The 20,158-nt window shown below is 41.7% G+C and overlaps 1 protein-coding gene across 2 annotated transcripts; it reads right to left on the bottom strand.

The window, feature by feature from the left end:
- Window positions 1–4,185: 4,185 nt before the first annotated feature.
- Window positions 4,186–19,870, bottom strand: LOC145614734 (uncharacterized). 2 transcript variants are annotated; one of them, XM_081669805.1, is made up of 7 exons: window positions 19,533–19,870; window positions 18,183–18,791; window positions 8,109–8,299; window positions 5,403–5,632; window positions 5,114–5,313; window positions 4,628–4,753; window positions 4,186–4,528 (listed from the first exon to the last, which is right to left on the bottom strand). In XM_081669805.1, the coding sequence occupies exons 1-7, from the start codon at window positions 19,686–19,688 to the stop codon at window positions 4,430–4,432; spliced, it is 1,611 nt and encodes a 536-aa protein (XP_081525931.1). In that variant the 5' UTR covers window positions 19,689–19,870; the 3' UTR covers window positions 4,186–4,429. The 2 variants fall into 2 exon arrangements, with proteins under 2 accessions (XP_081525931.1, XP_081525930.1); XM_081669804.1 differs by having other exon boundaries at window positions 8,109–8,302; window positions 19,533–19,869.
- Window positions 19,871–20,158: the final 288 nt, after the last annotated feature.

The following is a 20,158-nucleotide window of genomic DNA, read 5'->3' as shown; positions in this document are numbered from 1 at the left end:
CGTATCGTCCCCTCTTTAACAAGTGATTTCGCACTCCAAACACTCTGCCAAGAGTAACTTCCCGCATATCCCAAAGAGGCATCAAGGAAATTAAATTGAGGGAAGTACTTAGCTTTCATCACTCTACCAACAAGAGAATCCTCATTAGTCATAAGGTGTCAAGCTTGCCTTCCGAGAAGAGCATCATTAAAAACACTTACATCTCGAAAGCCCATACCACCTAAACACTTTGGAGTACACATATCCGCCCAACTCCTCCAATGAACTTTCCTCCTCGACCCGGATTGTTCCCAAAAAAATCTAGCCATTGCACTCCCCATCTTCTCTATAACCGAGCACGAAAACTTATACACTCCCATTAAATATTTCGGGATGGCTTGGATCATAGACTTCAAAAGAACTTCTTTCCCGGCACGAGAGAGAAGCTTTTCTTTCTACCCTTTGAACTTTTTCCAAATCTTATCCAACAGAGCTGCAAAAATTACCTTCTTCGATTGACCAACCAATGTGGGAATACCAAGGTACTTCTCATGTCTATCTACTTGTCGCATATGTAGAACTCCCATTAACTCTTCTCTTTGCTCTTGTCTCACACCTTTGCTAAAAGAAACTTCCGACTTTTCATAATTAATTTTCTGCCCGGATGCTACTTCGTACTTGTTGAAAATATCAACTATTGCTTCGCATTCCCGTCGATTCGCTCTAGCAAAAAGGAGACTATCATCCGCAAAAAGGAGATGAGAGATAATAGGGCCATTCCGGCTTGCCTTTGCCCCATGGAGCAATTCAGTTTGAACTCTACTCTGCAACATATGAGACAGAGCATCCTCCACAAGAATTAAAAGGTAAGGGAGAGAGGATCCCCTTGCCTTAACACCCAGGACGGGACCATATCTCCCCATACTCTTCCATTAATAATGAAAGAGTAACGCACAGTCGACACACACATCATGACAAGGTTCACCCATGTTCCATTGAATCCCATAGTCAACAATAGTTTCCTAAGGAAACCCCACTCCACCCTATTATAAGCTTTGCTCATATCTAGTTTCGGAGCTATAGTGCCTTTCCTGTCATTACTCCTCTTCTTCATCTTATAGAACAATTCCAATGCAATAAGGGCGTTATCAGTAATTAACCTCCCCAGAACAAATGCACTTTGATTTTCATAAACAATTCTAGGCAAAATCAATTTCATTCTCATTACAAGCACCTTAGGCACAAGCTTATATAAAACATTACACAGGCTAACAAGTTCAGCAGTCACTTTCGCCTCATTCACTTTTGGGATTAAAACAATATTAGTCCTATTAACATGATCAAGAGACAAGGAACCACATAGAACACTACTCATGAAATTAGTCACCTCATTACCCACAATATGACAAAATTTCTAATAAAAGATAACGTGCATATCATTAGGGCTCGGGGCCTTACACGGGTGCATTTGTTGAAGAGCGATAAAAATCTCATCTTTCGAATAGGGCCTAAGCAAGCTTGCATTTTGCTCCGGTGAAATATAGCTTTGCACGTGTTGAAGGACTTCATTTAGCTCTGGCTCAGATGGCGAACCTGTCTCAAAAATTCCTTTATAATACTCCGTTATCACCCCTTCGACCCTCTTATCATCATTCTGCCACTCACCATTTAAATCATAAATTCCAGAAATTGTGTTCTTCTTCTTTCTTTGCGATGCCTTATGATGAAAATAACTCGTATTTCTATTCCCATTGCGAATCTTCGCAACTCTAGAGCGTATATACCAATGAGCCTCTTGCTTTTCATGTAATGCATTAAGTTCTTTTTCCAACCGAGAGCATTCCGCACAACTAGCAGGAGATACTCTACTCTGCTAGGCAGCACGCAAGTCAGCCTCTTTGTTCTCAATCTGGCGCCCTAGGTCGTCAAATTTGTCTCTACTCCATGCCAACAATTTCTTCCCAACTTCCATCAATTTTCCAACAACACACTCTCCCGCAGCATCACTCCAGGCACCACGCACAACCCCTTCACATTCATTGTCTAGATGCCATGCCGTCTCAAACATATATCTCCTCTTGTTCTTCTTTTTGCGACCATTTTTATCTTCAAACCGAGTGAGTATGGGCAAGTGATCAGACAGGTACTTCAATAGATGCTCAACATAGACTCCCAGATGTAGTCTAAGCCACGATGAAGAGGAAACAAAAACGGTCGAGCCTCTCTCGGACTTTAGTAGCAACCGAATCACCCCTCTCCCAAGTTTACCACTGCCCCTTATACCCAAGGTCCCTAAGCTCACAACTGTCCAACACTTCTCGAAAGCCAGCCATCTCTCTTCTATCCCTTTCCGACCCCCCCTTCATACTCACCATACTGCAATATTTCATTAAAGTCGCCTCCGAAAATAATCAGTAACTCCACTCCCTCACATAAACGATGGATGAGTTGCCATGTACGGTGCTTATTAGAAGAGTCCGGCCACCATAGATACCTACAAATCTCCATTTTACATCGCCCTTCTTAACATCCCCACAAATATGGTTTTGAGAAAAAGAAACAAGTGTAAAATTCACCTTATCTGCACTCCAAAACAAACAAATGCCACCCGATTTACCTATACTCGACACACGTACCAAAAGCATTCGAAAAACCAATTCTCTCCTTTATACCTTCCACATTTATTTTACTGATCATAGTCTCCGAAATGAACACCATGTCAGGGGCATAAAGATTACTCCACTTCCGGAGTCTGCGAACTAACCAGGGGTTGCCTATCCCCCGGAAGTTCCAACATAGGAGACTCAGGTCACGAAGGGGTTGGTCCAAACCAAACTCCGCCATAATGTCATCATGATAAACCGGTTCATCCATCTTCAATCTCTTTCCATCAATCGAGACACTATCTGCTGGCCTAGAGAGAGTCTCACTAGCCACTCTTTTCAGACCCATAAGGGGGCCCTCATTTGCACAGGATGTCCCCACACCAACTTTGGCAATTCTTTTAAAAGTTCTGCTCCCACTTTGTTTACTAGGAACTTCCTTTGTGGAAGTGAAAGAGGACAAATGTCCTGGGTCCCCCTCTTTATTACTCCTAAAATCCGCTATAATTCCCTTACTCACCTCCCCCTTGTCCCCTTTCCCCTCATCAACTACCACGCCTCCCTGCTTTTGAGTATCCAAAGATATGATACTTCCAGTCTCCTCCCTTACAGCAACATGGGCAGCTCCAGTTTTACAAGACTCGATCTGCTTATCTTCCCCTTTCGTCACAAATAACTAGCGCTTCCCCTTGGTGATTTCCTCGAGTTCCTCCACCTCTTTTGCTCTACCCTTTCTAGGCGAAGCTCGAAGAAAAAGTCCCCATCCCAATCTTTTCTCCTTCTCCTCCTCTAAAACAGCCAAGCAATCCTTCTCTGAGTGCCTAATCACCCCACAGGCAAAGCAAAAATATGGTAATCGTTCGTATTTGAACTCCAACTTGATTTTATTCCCTCCCCTGTCTCGAACCCTCTGATAGCTACGCAAGGGCTTATCAATGTCAATCAAAATTCAAACCCTCCTATATCGATTCAGACCAAGAGCATCCTCCTCCATCTCCAATAATTCCCCTAAACCGGCGACCAAAGCCTTCACGTATTCATCTGAGCAGCAATTGAAGGGAAATTTACTCACCCTCACCTAGAACGGAGTAAATTGCAGATTGACTTGATCGGGTTGTTCATCCCCTTTCACTTCATTTAGAACTAGCAAGTGGTTATCCCAGCACCATGGTCTCCCATTGAAGACCTCCTTGTCTCGCCAGTGGAAAAACTGATAAGCGTACAAATTAGGGCTTAAAGTTCTGATAATCAGACCATCAGATGGAGCCCATACCTTCTTCATCGTTCGCTTAAAAGCTTCAACATTGTATGGGCAAGCAGTACACAATCGACCAACCAATAATAGCGCTAGGTTTTCTTCGGGTTTCGAACTGTCAATTTCTCCTAAATCTACTACACTGCCATCATCATCATTCAATTTCAAAGAAGAGTACTTATCAATTAGGTCCTCCGCCATGAGAATGGAGAACGATCGTTACGCGAGGGAGCAAACCCTATCTTTCGACGGAGTTATGGGAAAGTCTCCTACCCTTAATTACATACTCTTGTATTCATTAATTAACTTTTATGAAATTTTTTCTTGGGTTCCGTGAGAGCTCCAAAGTTGCATATAATGTGTACCGGAGGTAGTATATAAACTCGCGTAGTTACAGATTTGAATAAAAATAAAAATAAAAATAAAAATACTACATTCGTTTCATATTATTTGCAATTTTCTAATCGTTGCAAATAAAATGCAACGGAGGTAGTAAAAAACTGACAAGAGGCAAAAGCTTGTTGATATTTCTTAGATACACCCCAACCATAAATACAAACATATATGTCATCTGCTATTTCAAAATGCGAAGTTACCGATCCTCACGTCGAACTGTATTCGGATTAGACATCATGTCCATCATCATCTTCTCAGGGGAATCTTCCCAGTTAGTAAACGTTTTCAAATCAATCTGAAACCAACTCAAACCAAAGATAAGTACTTTTTTTCTTGCATCTGAGATCATGGTTAGCAAAATCATCAATTTACTGTGACCTAAAAGGAAATTTACCGTGCGCCTTTGCTCTGTGAAAAGCTCCTCTCTCTTCTGGTAAGACATTTGTATATCCCTTGCAGTTTTACCGCCTAATCCCCACACTTCCACATCGAGGACTGACGCTTCAACAGGAAGGTAACCCTAAAAAAGATAATTAAAGACCTCAACAATCACATATAACCAGAAAGGGGTGTTCATGGTAATTGCACTAGCACATTATAGGCAAGATGGATAATCTAAGCTGCAAATCCAACATAGTTACGACATAGAGAATATTTTGTGACCAAGATAACCTATCCTAAAATTCCAGAAGATGGTTTGTCTGAAATCTAATCATGTACCCAAATTGGACACTTTTTTTTTTTGGGTAGAATAAACAAAAACCAAGTTGGAAACTTGTAGCCTTACACATGCAAATGAACTCAACCAACATTGTGATAATAGGATGTATATTGGTACCACAGATTTATGGAGGCTTACTACCAGGATTCAACTCATCACCTGATTAGGAAATAGAGAGCCATGCTGGTATGTTTTGTCGACAGCATGATGACGTACAGTAACCTTTGCAAAGTCATCATCAAGGAATATTCTTTCATGCCCGCTAGTTCCTCCAAATGCAATCCCAACAGGCTTTGGGTGTGGATCATATGCTCTAACAGTTGAATGCAAATGACTATAAAGGTAGTTCTTCTCCGTTCCTGCCGATAGAAAGGGCTCTCAAATTTAAGTACAATAGTAAATATCATACAGTCACTTGAAAAATTCTTATACTATCACGTTCACATACCAGATGCAGAAAATACATGAAAGACTGGGAATATAGAATATAGACAACCCCCATTCCCATAGAATCCATCTCTGTTTTCAAACCCTTGTGGTGCGAGAGCCCCTAAGATCCATTTCTGGCTGATCTCACTGGATTCACCTGAAAAGGCAGAGATCAACAATAGCAATGGTCCATGATAACCATCAACATTTGACCATAATCTGTTCAGCCCTTTCCCATGATGATAAGACCTGTAAAGCAATGACAGTAATCAGTCTCCAGCTCATAAGTAGTGTGTCCAGCCAACATGAGACTGAAGGCTATCCAGTCCATATATATATGTTATAAGTAGATTTGAACTTCAAGCTTTATTTTGCAGCAGGTGTTCAATTAAATTGACATAAAATATTATAACTCAGGGTTTGCTCCTATATCAGGTGAAGCCTAACTACTTAAACAACCCCCAAATGCAGTTACTCTTGGCATCAACAAGTCGCTGCTACATGTTTATTTATTAAATACATATTTTTTTTTTCCCAGATGCATAAAACTAGATATTAGTGACCAGTCACTCTATACAATGATAAAGTAATACAAAAATCATTTATCAAGGAAAATATTTCATAATTAAATGGTGCATATTTAACACAGGAGACATAAATGAAAAATACAGTATTTTGACAAATTACCATCGGATGACCTCATTCAGTCTTCACATTAAGAAGTTGCCAGAAATTTACTCCTCAGTTTCTGAATAATTTACACGTGCATTTGGGCACAAAGCTTAAGAAAACGTTCAATGGATTTAAGGGTGTGTTCTATTCACCCGATTTGTACTTATATGAACTTATTAGACTTTATTAAAACTTAGGAAATTTTGACATTTGCTACCACTAAAAACACCACGCTTCACATTTGCTACCTGTTTAAATTTTTTTTTACTTTATGACCACCTAAAATAGAGTTTGTTAAAAATCACTACCACATGCCTTATTTTGTTACTATTTCCGTTAGTGGGCCCACTCTACTGTTTAGCCACCCCTCCAACCACCTTGCAGCCACCCCTCCTCCTCACTGCCACCCCTCCCCTCAACTGCCCTCCCCCATCCCCCTGCCGGCGCCGGCGCGCGAACCCACCCCCTCCCTTTCCCCCACCCTATGCACAGCCCATCCCCCCTTTCCCCGTTCTTGAGCCCCAACCCCCACCCCGAACCAAAACCACCCCCTTCCCCCTTCCCTCCACCGGCAATCGGCACCCCTCCCCTGATTCCCCCACCGAAATCGACCCCCCTCCCTTCCCCTACCCTTTTCGGCCATCCTTAACCCTAAACCACCACCCCAAAACCACCCTAAAAGAATTTTAGGGTTTCGGTTATGGTGGTTTTGGGGTGGTGGTTTAGGGTTAGGGATGGCCGAAAAGGGTAGGGGAAAGGGAGGGGGGTCGATTTCGGTGGGGGAATCAGGGGAGGGGGGGCGATTTCTGGTGGAGGGAAGGGGGAAATGGGGTTACGGTGGTGTTGGTATGGGTTTAGGGGTTACGGTGGTGGTGGTCTGGGTCTGGGGGTTACGGCAGTGTCGGTGGTGTTGGTATGGGGCGTCGCCGGATTTGGGGGTTACGGTGGTGTCGGTGGTGGTGGTCTGGGGGTTCGCCGGCGTCAGGGGAAGGTGGCTGTTTGGTGTTTCGGTGGCTGGGGATTTTGTTTTTAATAAATTAAATTATTATTTAATGAAATATTGGGCCCCACTTAACGAAACTGTTAGGTTTCTGTTAAGTGATAGTGACTTTTAACAAACTCTATTTTAGGTGGTAGTAAAGTATTAAAAAAATTTAAATTGGTAGCAAATGTGAAGCGTGGTGTTTTTACTGGTAGCAAATGTCAAAATTTCCTAAAACTTATTTTAATTGTAAATTGAACTTGGGTAAACTGAACTTATCGAACTATTAGAGCTGAAATAAATGAAAATAAAGTGAACATAACAGGCCTTACATTTGGAAAACAAAAAGGGGGGGGGGGGGGGGAAGCATGTGAGAGTGTAAAAGTAAGTGAGCCATGATAGATGAGATAACAACATTTCAATGGTGGTGAATCAAGTCTAAAGTAAGGAACTTAACAATTATTTTGAAGCATCCAAAGAGGGAAGTGCGTCAAAGGGAGCACTGGATTAATACACTAAATCTATGCTAAAGTACACTACATAGAACACCACAATCTACGCCAAAGAACGCTTCATAGATGTACTAAAACAGAGACATATTCATCAAAAATTTACAACAAATAGCAAAACAATATACAAGAAATAGAATTTTATGTATTCTCAGCTGGGATTTAGAGTCAACCTTTTCAAAGCCAATTATGCTTAACTTGGTAGAATGAGTTAACATTGAGACAACCAAATCAAGTACAAGATTGCTCAATTCATGGAAAAAGCATAGCAAATGGCAAATGTGAGCCCACCTATGTTACTCGGACTTGGGTACCTATGTCCAACACGAGTACGTGTCGGTGTCCGACACGGGTACTTGAGATAAAATGAAGAGTCCAAGTAACATAGGTGCCCGCCTAGAGAGTAGTATTTTTAATGATTCGGGGTATGGGGAGACATATAGGTTGATGTTAAAGACTGCATGTAGTTCAACTGGAAACTTATAGGAATTCCTTCAAACATCAAACAAATTAAAGATAAATAGAAATGCCCAATACAGAATCATAGATATTGATGACGAACCGATAAAGAAGGCTATCCGGAATCACATCATTCTTGCTAGGGAAGCATATCCTTAAAAGCTCCTCACTTATGTTACTTCTTTGGGAAAGAGCCATTGCCCATGCCCTACCACAAGTTAGAATATGAACTTCGCTTGACTCTACAGAAGTGGATTCAGCCGCCATTGTCCCTGAAGCTTCTGTTCCAGTAGGCTGCTGGTAACAAGACAAAAATAGGATCAATCACTGTTGTTCTTTTATAATTTTATAAATAATAAACTTTCACAGTCCAATTAGATTAAAATCAGGAGGAAAATGGGAAGAGACGACTCATGGGACACCAAATACTGGAGTCAACACAACACTGGCATTCTAGACAAGCTGTCTACACACCTCATCACAGCATCAATTGTTTAAGATAATACTACCTCCATTTCTCAATATATGTGGTTAGAAGAGAAAGTTTGTACAACTAAGCTACAATTGTGGATTTGCCCTCACTTATGCAGTGGGTACTCTGGGAAGTGAGGTAACTCCAAATAAAAAAAAGAAAAAGTTTTCCATTGGTAAAATGATGCAAGAGTGGTGAAATTTCCCAAAAGAAAATACATTGCATGTATTGAGAAACCTTATATGATTGAGGATACTCTTGAGCATTTTTGTTTTCACTATTATGATGAAATTCATCAACAGAATCTTTTGATGCTAATCCTGATAATTAAGCTACTTGGTAAAATGCTGGAATCTTGGTATATTAAAAACAATTTGTCATTCGCTCTCCACACAACAGAGAATCACGATCTGAAACATAGGAACTGCTACATGGTCTGCAGGTGGGCTAGCTTAACAACACTAGGTACCAGCTTATGTTCCCACTTTATGTTGCAGGTAAGATAAAGAAGAGAGCATAAATAATATGAGACATGAGATGGTCCTTCTGTGGATAATTATTAAGGGGAACAAAAGTTTTTCAGGCATTATCACCAATATATAATACTATAACATGTCATTATCCCAACATCTCTAGCAAAGCTCCTGTCTAGGATATGATGAGGACCAAAAGATAGCAAGGAATTCTCTATGGGTTCCTCAATCTGTTTCAGCCTTTCAGAAAGTAATGTCCCTTATTAACAGTAAATAGAGCATCAATGGTCTTCAGGGAAGAACCAAGGAAATCTAATATAACAAACTGAGAAATTGAGTATTGGAAAGGTCGTCGCAGCTGGGATCAACTATCTGAAATTCAACTTAGCAAAAGATCAAGTGTTGATCCCCAGAAATAATATCCTTGTTGGCAGAGCATAATCAGTGATGTGAGGTATACTAGGACATATCCAAAACTTAGTCTCTATGTTTGCTTTTTGATAAATGATTGTTTTAAATTAAATTGAAAGTTCTTTAAACATAGGTTATTGACTGCTCAAGGCAGATCATTGAGCTATGATATTGTGTGTGCACAATGCTGTATGCTGCAAGGGAAACATGAGCCTAACGGTTTGGGCATGCTGTGTCCAAAGGTTCAGGCGTCTTCCACAATCCAAATGCCAAGGAATGCACTAGTAATTTTCATTTCAAGGCCATGAAAGCTGTGATTTCCTTTCAATGACTTCATAGTCTATACTTTGAGAGCTGGCTTGGCATAGATATAAAATAGCACAAATAAAAAGATTATAATTGAGGAAATCATGGAAATTAGTGTATCTTACATCAGTTGCATGGAAAGTCCTCCAAGGTAACATATCTTCTCTAGCGCATAGTTTTTATATTCTCAAGGGAAATTGCAGACTCAATATTATTACAATTTTGCACGGGATGTGATAAATGATCTTACAGAAACTAAGCTGCCACCAATGTTATCAGAATGATCCGATTCTGACAGGTAGAAGACCTAATTTAGGGGCCAGTAAGAGAGATTATCATACTTAATGCAGAAATTTCAGCCAATAAAAGAACAGTTAATTACTCAGTAGAATCAGTACTACTGAATTACATTCTTTCACACTAACATTTATTTACTTAGTGATAAAATGGCCAATTTGCATCGCAAAACCGAATCATTCGACTAACCCAACCTCCTTTGTTCCATGAGACCAGCAAGAGGCAGAACAAGGAATATTTTCCTCTTGTCCATTGACTATGCTTTTCAGCCTTTCCATTGGAAATTTATTTCTAACTCAAAATCAAACCTGAAATCTACCAGAAAAAGTTGGGTTTTAAGCATAAAAATCTACTTGAAAGTTGGAACCCGTCAAACATTTTCATTATATTCCACCCCTCCTAAACGTTTTTTTGTCTTTACATGCTTTATTCTATGGGATGATCATTGTCCTATGCAAAAAGAGTCACAGGATGCTCATAATCGCTACAATAAGTAACAATAGCTTATACTACCTCTGGTTCAATTTAGATGCAACAATTTCCATTTTGGGGTGGTTCAATTGCTTGCAACAAATTTTTTTTCCTTATTTGGTAACTTTTGGCCTATAAAATGACATATATGCCCTTACTTTTTTTCTTAAACACCCTTATTAAATTATAAATCTGATTTCATTAAATTAAACCCCAACCTTAATTAATTAAACTCTCATCCCATTTAATATTCTCTCTCCTCCTCCAACCCCATTTTCATGGTGGCTTCATGGTGTTACGAGCGGTGGGGGGTTGCAAATCGGCAGGTTTCGTGGGTAAGTTTCGTGGGTTTGGTTTCGTGGGTTTGCTGGGTTGGTGAATCGGCAGTGCTGGGTTCGTGGTTGCAGATTGGCGGCGGGGGGTTGCAGAACGACGACGTAGTGGGTTTGATTCATGGGTCGGGTTTCGTGGTTTCAGATCGGCGAGTTTCGTGGGTATGGTTTCATTGGTTTGGTGGGTTGGTGGATCGGCAGTGCTGGGTGCGTGGGGTGGTGGTGGTGGGTTGGTTTGGGTTTGGTTTCGTGGGTATGTGCAAGGACTCAGCCTAAACCGGATGTTCGCTTCACTTATGCTAGGAGGATCAAGAAATAACCAGAAGTTAGAGGTTGCTGAGTTGTCAGGTGGTTAAATTTAGTTTTGGGATGAAGGGTAGATTGGTAATCTCAGGGAAAGTTTGTTAGGAGTTTGTTATTGTAGGCTGGCATGCTTAGGGAGTGCTTAAGTTTGTTTATGGCTTAATTGGGTATTAATAAGGGATGAGAGAAAGGGGAATGTATCGAAGAAATTAATTAAGAAAGTTGTTTGGGAGAGCTCCTTCCTCTCAAAAGAAGGTTGTATTGCTGGATACTCTGTTCATCAATACTACTATCATTCCTTTGGTTGCCTCTGTTTCTGTCATTTATAGCTTGTTTCTTCACTGATCTTTTACTATTCTCTAGCAAATTTGGTGTCAGAGCAGCCAAGATCTTCGCCGGAGTTCAGGATGGCTCGCCTTACCCATGGACAACGTTTGGATCTCCTAGAACAGGAGATTGCGGGTGTCCTAGGTCGAGTTGCGGAAGAGATCGCCTCGGCTCTTGCAGCATTCAAGGTCGATCTCACGACTCAGCTCGCTGCTAGATCGGAGAAGAATCGATCGGAGAATTGTGTACCTGGAACGAATGGATCCACTTATCAGTGGGATAACCCGTTCGCCGGTACGCATCCGCAGTAGGTGGTTTCCAATCAAATTGGAAGTTGCGCAAACTCGATTTGCCCCTTTATGATGGTACTAATCCCGATGGATTGATCCTCTATGCTGAGAGGTTCTTCCATTTTTATCGGCTGACGGAGGAGGATCGCTTGGAGGCTGCGGTGGTGGCGCTCGACGGTAACGCGTTACTTTGGTACGAATGGGAACACCGGTGCCACCCTCTGATGATGTCGGAGGCACTGAAAAAGCTGCTTCTCCGTCGTTTCAGATCCACCGCCACCGGAACTCTTCATGAGCAGTGGCAGCAAACCGGGTCGGTGGTGGAATATTAACGTCACTTCATTGAACTCTTGGCTCCGATTGAGGGAGATTGAGGGAATTCTAGAGGAGATTGCTAAGGGTCAGTTTATAAATGGCTTGAGTGAAAAAATCCGGGTCGAGGTCCGACTCTTGGATCCGATCACTTTGGATCGGGCCATGGAGTTAGCGATGCGGGTTGAGGAAAAATTAAAACTCAGCCCACGGCCCAAACCTCCTACTGGCTACCCAGTTGGCGAACTCCCATACCAAACCCACGACCCAACCTAAACACCTTACCTAGATCGACACCAATCCTAAACACAAACCCGAACCACCACTCCACCACCTCTCAGCTTTCCCGACCCAAAACACCTTTATTACCCACAAAAAACCCACCGAATTACGGCGGCTCACCGAGAAAGAGCTTCAGCAGAAGCGCGAGCTTGGTTTATGCTTCCGTTGTGACGAAAAATGAAACATTAATCACCGATGTCAGCGCCGCGGCTTGAGCGTTCTGCGCACGGTGGAGGATGAGGACGAAATGGATGCTGGTGAGTGCGCCATGGTTGAAACGATTCCTGATGACCCCCTACCTCCTCCACCAGAACCAACCCCTGGTGTTTCTTTATGTTCGGTGATAGGGTTAACTAGTCTTAAGACAATACGTATGACAGGTGTGGTAAATGGGTGCTCGGTGGTGGTGATGATTGATCCGGGAGCAACCCATAACTTCATTTCCAATGTTGCTGCATAGAAATGGACTGATTCCAGAAGCTTCGGTGTTACACTCGGAACGGGAGAGGCGGTGCAAGGGGAAGGCGTGTGTAAAGGCGTTTTGTTGGACCTTCAGGGGGTGGTGATAGTGATAGTGGAGGACTTTCTCATTCTGCCGTTGGGGAGTTCGGATATGATACTTGGTATTCAATGGTTGGAGAAGCTTGGCACAATCACGACCAATTGGAAGACCCAGGCTCTAAAGTTTCAATTGGATGGTATTATGAACACTTTCACAGGTGATCCGCACTTGGGGCGTACTGGAATTTCGTTGAAAGCTTTGATTAAAAATTTGCAGAAGGAAGGCCATGGTTACTTGCTTGAATTTAATCATTTAGAGATGGCAGGGGAGGAGGGACCCGTAATTCCTCCTGCCTTCCAACCTCTGCTACAGCAATTTCAGGAGGTATTTCACATGCCAGAGGGGTTACCCCCACATAGGCAGATAGAGCATGCCATTGTGCCGAAGAATGGAGCAAATCCGGTCAGTGTTCGGCCGTACAGATACCCACCCACAGTCACAGAAGGACGAGATTGAAAAGTTAGTCACATATATGCTCAATGCAGGGATAATTCAGACCTCGACAAGTGCTTACTCTAGTCCAGTTTTGTTGGTTAGGAAGAAGGACGGTTCATTGCGTTTTTGTGTCGATTATAGGGCGTTAAACAAAGAAACAATCCCTGATAAGTTCCCAATCCCCGTCATTGACGAATTACTTGATGAATTGGGAGGTGCGGTGATTTTTCACAAAATTGGACCTGAAATCTGGTTACCATCAGATTCGGGTTAAGCCCGAGGACATCCATAAGACGGCGTTTAGAACCCACGAAGGACATTACGAATTTCTCGTAATGCCCTTTGGGCTCACCAACGCCCCGGCAACTTTTCAGTCGCTTATGAACGAAGTCTTCAAGCCATTCTTGCGTAAGTTCGTGTTGGTCTTTTTTGACGACATTTTGGTGTAAGTGGAGACTCACAAAGTGCACTTGCAGCAAGTGTTGCAAACTTTGGCAGACCATCAGCTCTTTGCTAATTTTAAGAAGTGTGAAGTAGGGAAGGAAAAGGTGGCTTACTTAGGCCACGTTATCTCGGCTGCTGGGGTTGAAGTGGACTCTTCTAAGGTTCAAGCAATGTTAGATTGGCCTCCTCCCACGACTCTGAAGCAACTTCGGGGGTTCCTTGGTCTTACGGGGTATTACCGCAAGTTCATAAAAGGTTATGCTCAGATGGCTCTTCCTTTGACACATCAGCTACGGAAGGAGAATTTTGGGTGGACAGAGGCTGCTACTACTGCTTTTCAGGCCCTCAAAGCTGCTATGGTAAACGCTCCCATCTTAGCAGCACCTAATTTCTCTCTGCCTTTTATTGTTGAGTTGGATGCTTCAGGGCATGGATTGGGGCTATACTGTTGCAAGCAGAACACCCGGTGGCATATTTAGGGCATCCGAAACCGAGGGAAACCCATTTATGAGAAGGAATTAATGGCCATCGTCCTTGCGGTGGAGAAATGGAGACACTATTTATAAGGCCGGCACTTTATTGTTCGCACTGATCAGAGGAGCCTAAAGTATCTCTTGGAGCAAAGGGAGGTGGGACAAGCCTACCAAAAGTGGATTAGCAATTGTTGGGCTACACTTTTGATATCCATTATAAGCCGGGTTCTACCAATACAATGGCAGACGCCCTTTCTAGGCAACATAGCCCAGATATTGAATGTGGTTCCTTGGTTACATCTTGCAGTCTTCGTTGGGATTATGTGCAGGCTTTTATAGAGAAAGATGAGGTGTTGCAACGATTGATTTCGCAGCTCCAAAAACAGGAAGCCACACCCAAGTGGTTTACCTTGGAGAATGGGGTCTTAAAATACAAAGGGCGGGTAGTGATCCCTAAGAAAAGTGAACTGACCACCAGGCAACCCAGAGAGTATCATGACTCTCTAATTGGTGGGCACGCGGGTGACCTCAAGACATATCAACGGTTGGCATGGGAATGGTTTTGGTTTGGGATACGGAAAGATGTGGCAAAGTATGTTCAATATTGCCATGTGTGTCAGCAGAATAAGTCTTCTACTTTGTCTCCTTTGGGGTTGCTCCAACCATTACCAATCCCGGAGAGGGTTTGGGAGGACATTTCGATGGACTTTGTCGAAGGTTTACCTAAGTCTCTAGGTTGGGACACCATACTCGTGGTTGTTGATAGACTAACCAAGTATGGACATTTTATACCACTCAAACATCCTTTTACTGCTCAGAGTGTGGCGCATTGTTTCATGTCCGAGGTAGTGAGGCTGCATGGTATCCCTGGCTCCATTGTGTCAGATCGGGAAAAGGTTTTCCTTAGCATCTTTTGGACTGAATTGTTCAAGCTTCAAGGCACACAGCTTATGCGAAGTACGGCCTATCACCCACAAACAGACGGCCAAACTGGTCAACAAGGGAGTGGAATTGTATTTGAGATGCTTTGTGAACGGCAAACCTCATACTTGGGCTCGTTGGTTACCATGGGCAGAATATTGGTATAATACCTCATTTCACACTGCAACCAACTACACCCCGTTCAAGGCAGGCAGAGACCCCCCTCATCTAATCAGGTTCTCTGCTGGCAGTACCGTTGTGTCATCTGTTGAGGAACAATTACAGGAGCGCGATGCCATTCTTGATGACTTGAAGGTGGAACTTAGGTGTATATGCAACAATATGAAGACAAGGGCAGGAGAGAAGGTGATTTTCAGGTGGGAGACATGGTGTATCTCAAGCTTCAGCCTTATAGGCAAAGGTCCTTGGTGAGAAGGTCTAATGACAAGCTCTCTCCCCGTTTCTATGGTCCTTACCAGGTGATTCAGCGGATTGGCAAGGTGGCCTACAAGTTGCAGCTTCCCCCAGGAACTAAAATACACCCGGTATTTCATATATCTCAACTGAAGAAGGCCATTGGATCAGTGCACAAGCCAACTAATCTACCTGCCTGCTGATCTGGTATTGGAAGTTGAGCCTTGCGCTGTGTTGGGTGTCAGGAATTCACAAGCTGCCATGGAAGTGCTCATTCATTGGAAGGGCCTGCAGGACTTTGAAGCCAATTGGGAATATTTTGAGGAAGTTATCTCAGGTTTCCTAGTTTCCACCTTGAGGACAAGGTGAAACTTTGGGTGGGGGGTATTGCAAGGACTCAGCCTAAACCAGATGTTCGCTTCACTTATGCTAGAAGGATCAGGAAATGAAGTTAGAGGTTGCTGAGGTGTCAGGTGGTTAAATTCAGTTTTGGGGTGAAGGGTAGATTGGTAATCTCAGGGAAAGTTTGTTAGGAGTTTGTTATTGTAGGCTGGCATGCTTAGGGAGTGCTTATGTTTGTTTATGGCTTAATTTTGGGGTATTAATAAGGGATGAGAGAAAGGGGAATATATCGAAGAAATTAATTAAGAAAGTTGTTTGGGAGAGCTCCTTCCTCTCAAAAGAAGGTTGTATTGCTGGATACTCTGTTCATCAATACTACTATCATTCCTTTGGTTGCCTCTGTTTCTGTCATTTATAGCTTGTTTCTTCACTGATCTTTTACTATTCTCTAGCAGTATGCTGGGTTGGTGAATCGACTGGGTTCGTGGTTGCAGATCGGTGCACACCAACCCAGATCGGCAGTTTCGTGGGTACGTGGCGTGGAGTGGTGGTTGGTGGATCGGCAGTTTCAGATCGGTGCGTGGGGTAGTGGTGGTGGTTCGGCGGGTCGGCAGGTCGCTGGGTCCATGGGGTGGCTGGGTTCGTGGGGTGCTGGGGTTCGTGGGTTGCTGGGTACTGCCTGGGTTCGTGGGGGTGGTGGTGGTGTGTCGGCGGGTTGCTGGGTGCGTGAGGTGGTGGTGGTGCGTCGGGGTTGCCTGGGTGATGCTTGATTGCTTGGTGCCTTGGTGGTGTTGGTGGTGGTGGCTATTTAATTTAATTAAGTTTGAATTTGTTTTTTTTTTTTTTTTTGGGTTAGATTAATGGTTAATCACATACCCTTATTTTTTCAGAATCATGTTTTCAATCTTTTGCCTTGGTTTCCGAAAACTTGTACTTTGTTGCAACTAAATTGAACCGGAGGTAGTATATAACAACTCATAACTTGAAAACTTGAAACTGGGAAAAAAATTGTAAGGGGCAACATAAACAACTAGTTCCCTACAAATAATGACAATAATTTAACTTGTAAATGACACAAATGGAGATATTGCCTGACCAAAATCCAACCTGATCAACCTATCTCTCATAGACACTCTTTATTGCACTTTACAAGGGCACTTGTAACAGGTTCTGAGATTTACGATCAATGAGGAACACCACGAATGCAATCACTTTAATATTACCATTGAAAGGAAAGCCAAGAATAGTTTTAGCTCAAAAGGCTGCTAAAGAGCTCTAGCACACTTGAGAATCTCTCCTCCAGATCTACACTTTCTGTCACCTCCATCCCCCCTTCTTTTTCACTCTACCCATTCCTAAAAAGATCAAAACTTTTTCTGGAATTTGTGTTACTTCGTCGTAATTCGTTGGTGAATTTGGGGAATGTCTTCAATTTAGCGCTTTTATCGTAATCAGTTTGATTTTGATTGATTAATAAAACCGATTTCTGATTTTATCACTCTCAAATCATACTCTGATCAATCTCAATTTTGCTGATTGATTTTTCTGCTACCAAAGCACACTTTCAATTCATTCATACGATTATACAAACTCAATTGTGTTTCTGTTTAGCGTTGATTTTTTTTTTTTTTTTTTCAGAGTGATTAAAATGAAGAACCGGATTGTATATTTGATTAATGCGGTGAAAATTGGAGAAGGTATAAGCGTTTTGTATCCAACCTCAAGGAGGAGGGAGGAAAGTGATGGACTTTGGTTGGTAGAAGAGAGAATGTAAATGGTAACGCTTATGGCGATGGTGGCTATAGCAACGGAAATATTTAAGGCAATGGTAATAGAAATGGAAATGGTTTAGAGTGTTGTTTGAAGTAATCTCTGAGATCATTATGCCCCTTCCTTCCTTATCACCTTTATCCAACAATGGAGTTGAATTTCTTCCCTCCTTCCTTCCACGGTTCCACCCCCTTCTCTTTCCTCCTCTCCCTACCCCTACCCCTACCATTCCCTACCCTACCCTGCCTTTGTGAAATTGCATCCAAACATGCTGTTAAAGAATACACAATACCCAAAACCTCTCTTAAAATTCTACACACCTGTCAGCCACCCTTCAGCATAGAATCCTCAAACTTAGCTAGCATGCCATATAAATTCATTCATTAAACTCAATGAAAATCGTATGTTTAAGCTCAATGAGATCCATATATTCCATTCAATTGAGCTTTATGAAGCTAATTCCAGCTAAAATAAACAGTTTGTCAAACAAGCTAAGGCAGGATATCAATTGAAAAGACAAGGAGTTTCAACTGTAAATACCTCAGTTGATGCAGCTTTAAGTCGGGAACTAATGAAATTTGAAAAGCATTCTGCGAGGTTGGGCAGCGTCCTTATGGCCCACATATGTATCTTTCCAGCAGTCAGCTCAGCTTCGAGACTTAATACATCAGTACTCCATACATCAACATCATTACCATTGTCCATACAAGAAACAATGGCTGAAAACACCAAATGATTCAGATCAGGTATGCTCACATGCTCACTTTCCGTGGCACTCTTAGAACTCCTTGAATTCCAGGACATAATCCAACATACCCAAATTATCATCCCTAACTCCCGAGGTGAGATTGACCCACTTATCTTTCCATCAAGTTCATCGGAATCAAAATGTATATCCATTGGGCTCCCAGCTCTATCAGCAGATAATGCAAACACCCGTAACATAATGTTCAGCAGTGATGAAGCTGATATCCTCCCACAGCATTTAACATAACCTCTTAAAAATTCCACCCAAGTTATCCCTTCTTTCTGAGGTACAAATAGAGTATCGGTTATAGACGCAGCCATCTGATCCAAAAATCCCAGAAAGCAATCTGGAACATTGGCTTTTTCGCAGGTTATGCTGGTATACTTCAGAGAAAAGCATTGCTGGAAAACCATAGAAGAAAAAAAAACAGGTAAACATCCACTCACTAATAAAACCAAATGGGAAAACTATGACAAAAGTAGAAATTAAGAAACATAAATTAAAATATTGAGAGGCCTTCATAAAACTTCTCCCTCTCTTCTCCAAACATACAACTATTTCTATTTTTGTACATTCTAATACAAATGATATCGACCAACCCCAAATCATTTTGGGACTAAGGCTCTGTTGTTGTTGTTGTAAATTCTAATACACATGATATTGATATAATTTACGATAAATAAAAACCGATATCTCATAAAATCACGGTTGCTGAGTTCACCATCAAAACAAACCAAGCTTATCGCAGTAATTTTGAACTAATTTATAAAAATTCCTTATACTTTCTAGCTATTATATTCATCCATTGCTTGCAACTCTTCATCAGTATCACAAATGATTGGCAGATAACAAATTATAGCACAAAAATGGCAATAACATAGAATTAAAACCAAAAATTAACCACAATTCTAAGCACTAAAACAAACAATAATAAGAAATTCTGAACAAATTAACAATAATTTGCATAACTAATTAGCCATTACGATCATTTGATTGCATAATAACTAGTTTTCAAAAATTGATCAAAAATAAAAACAAATCACAACAAAAAAAATAAAAAATAAAAACTTAAACAACAATAATTCAATCACAATAACCAAAGAAAGTGATGAAATTATGATTCAAACTAGGGCAAGTCAAACCTGAAGAGAAGAGAGAGGAATAGAGTGAGAAGAAGGATCGACGAGTTTATAGAATGAAGTCTGAAGCAAAGGAAGAGAACCAGAAGAAGCAGCTTGAGTCTCCAATTCTCTCTCCTCTTTGGAATTGGGTGTTTCCGTTGACGATGATTGCCCCATTTTTTGTTTATCTTTCTCAAATTCTCTTCTTCTGTGTTAGTTTTTTTGTCCTGATATAATTAAGTTAACTATTCAGGACTCTGTCATGGCGCCACATTTGGTTGTCACTGTCACCTGAATTTTACATGATTATGCTCTTACCCGCTCTACGCATTTTGCCGACATGATTGGTATCGGATTACAAGTGTCAAAAAATGATTGGTATCCGACCTCATCTAATTCAAAACCGACTTAAACAAAACCCAATTCAAATTTCGACTTGGATGATAACTTGAGATGACTTGTATTTGAAATACATAAGACCTCACCCGACCTGACCTCGCCAAACCCGACCTAATTCCCCTAAATTGGAACCGATGAATCGACTCATATGTATAAGGGAGGGATCCGGTGAGAATAGACTCATATGTGAGAATTCATACTTATATGAGAACTGATTTTAAATTTAGAACACGTGAGTAAAAATTTAG

The sequence above is a fragment of the Chenopodium album genome, chromosome 25 (assembly GCF_948465745.1).
Source record: "Chenopodium album chromosome 25, dcCheAlbu1.1, whole genome shotgun sequence".
Lineage (NCBI taxonomy): Eukaryota > Viridiplantae > Streptophyta > Magnoliopsida > Caryophyllales > Amaranthaceae > Chenopodium > Chenopodium album.
The sequence above is the reverse complement of the archived record's forward strand: the minus strand, read 5'-3'. Positions and strand labels throughout refer to the sequence as shown.

Excerpts from the sequence above, each read along its gene's own strand:
- LOC145614734 (XM_081669804.1), bottom strand. The coding sequence starts at position 19,688 with ATGGGGCAATCATCGTCAACGGAAACACCCAATTCCAAAGAGGAGAGA. Across the intron at positions 5,633-8,108 it reads CCGGATAGCCTTCTTTATCG|GTCTTATCATCATGGGAAAG; the intron begins GTTCGTCATCAA and ends ATTGCTTTACAG. Across the intron at positions 5,314-5,402 it reads TCATGTATTTTCTGCATCTG|GAACGGAGAAGAACTACCTT; the intron begins GTATGTGAACGT and ends TTCTATCGGCAG.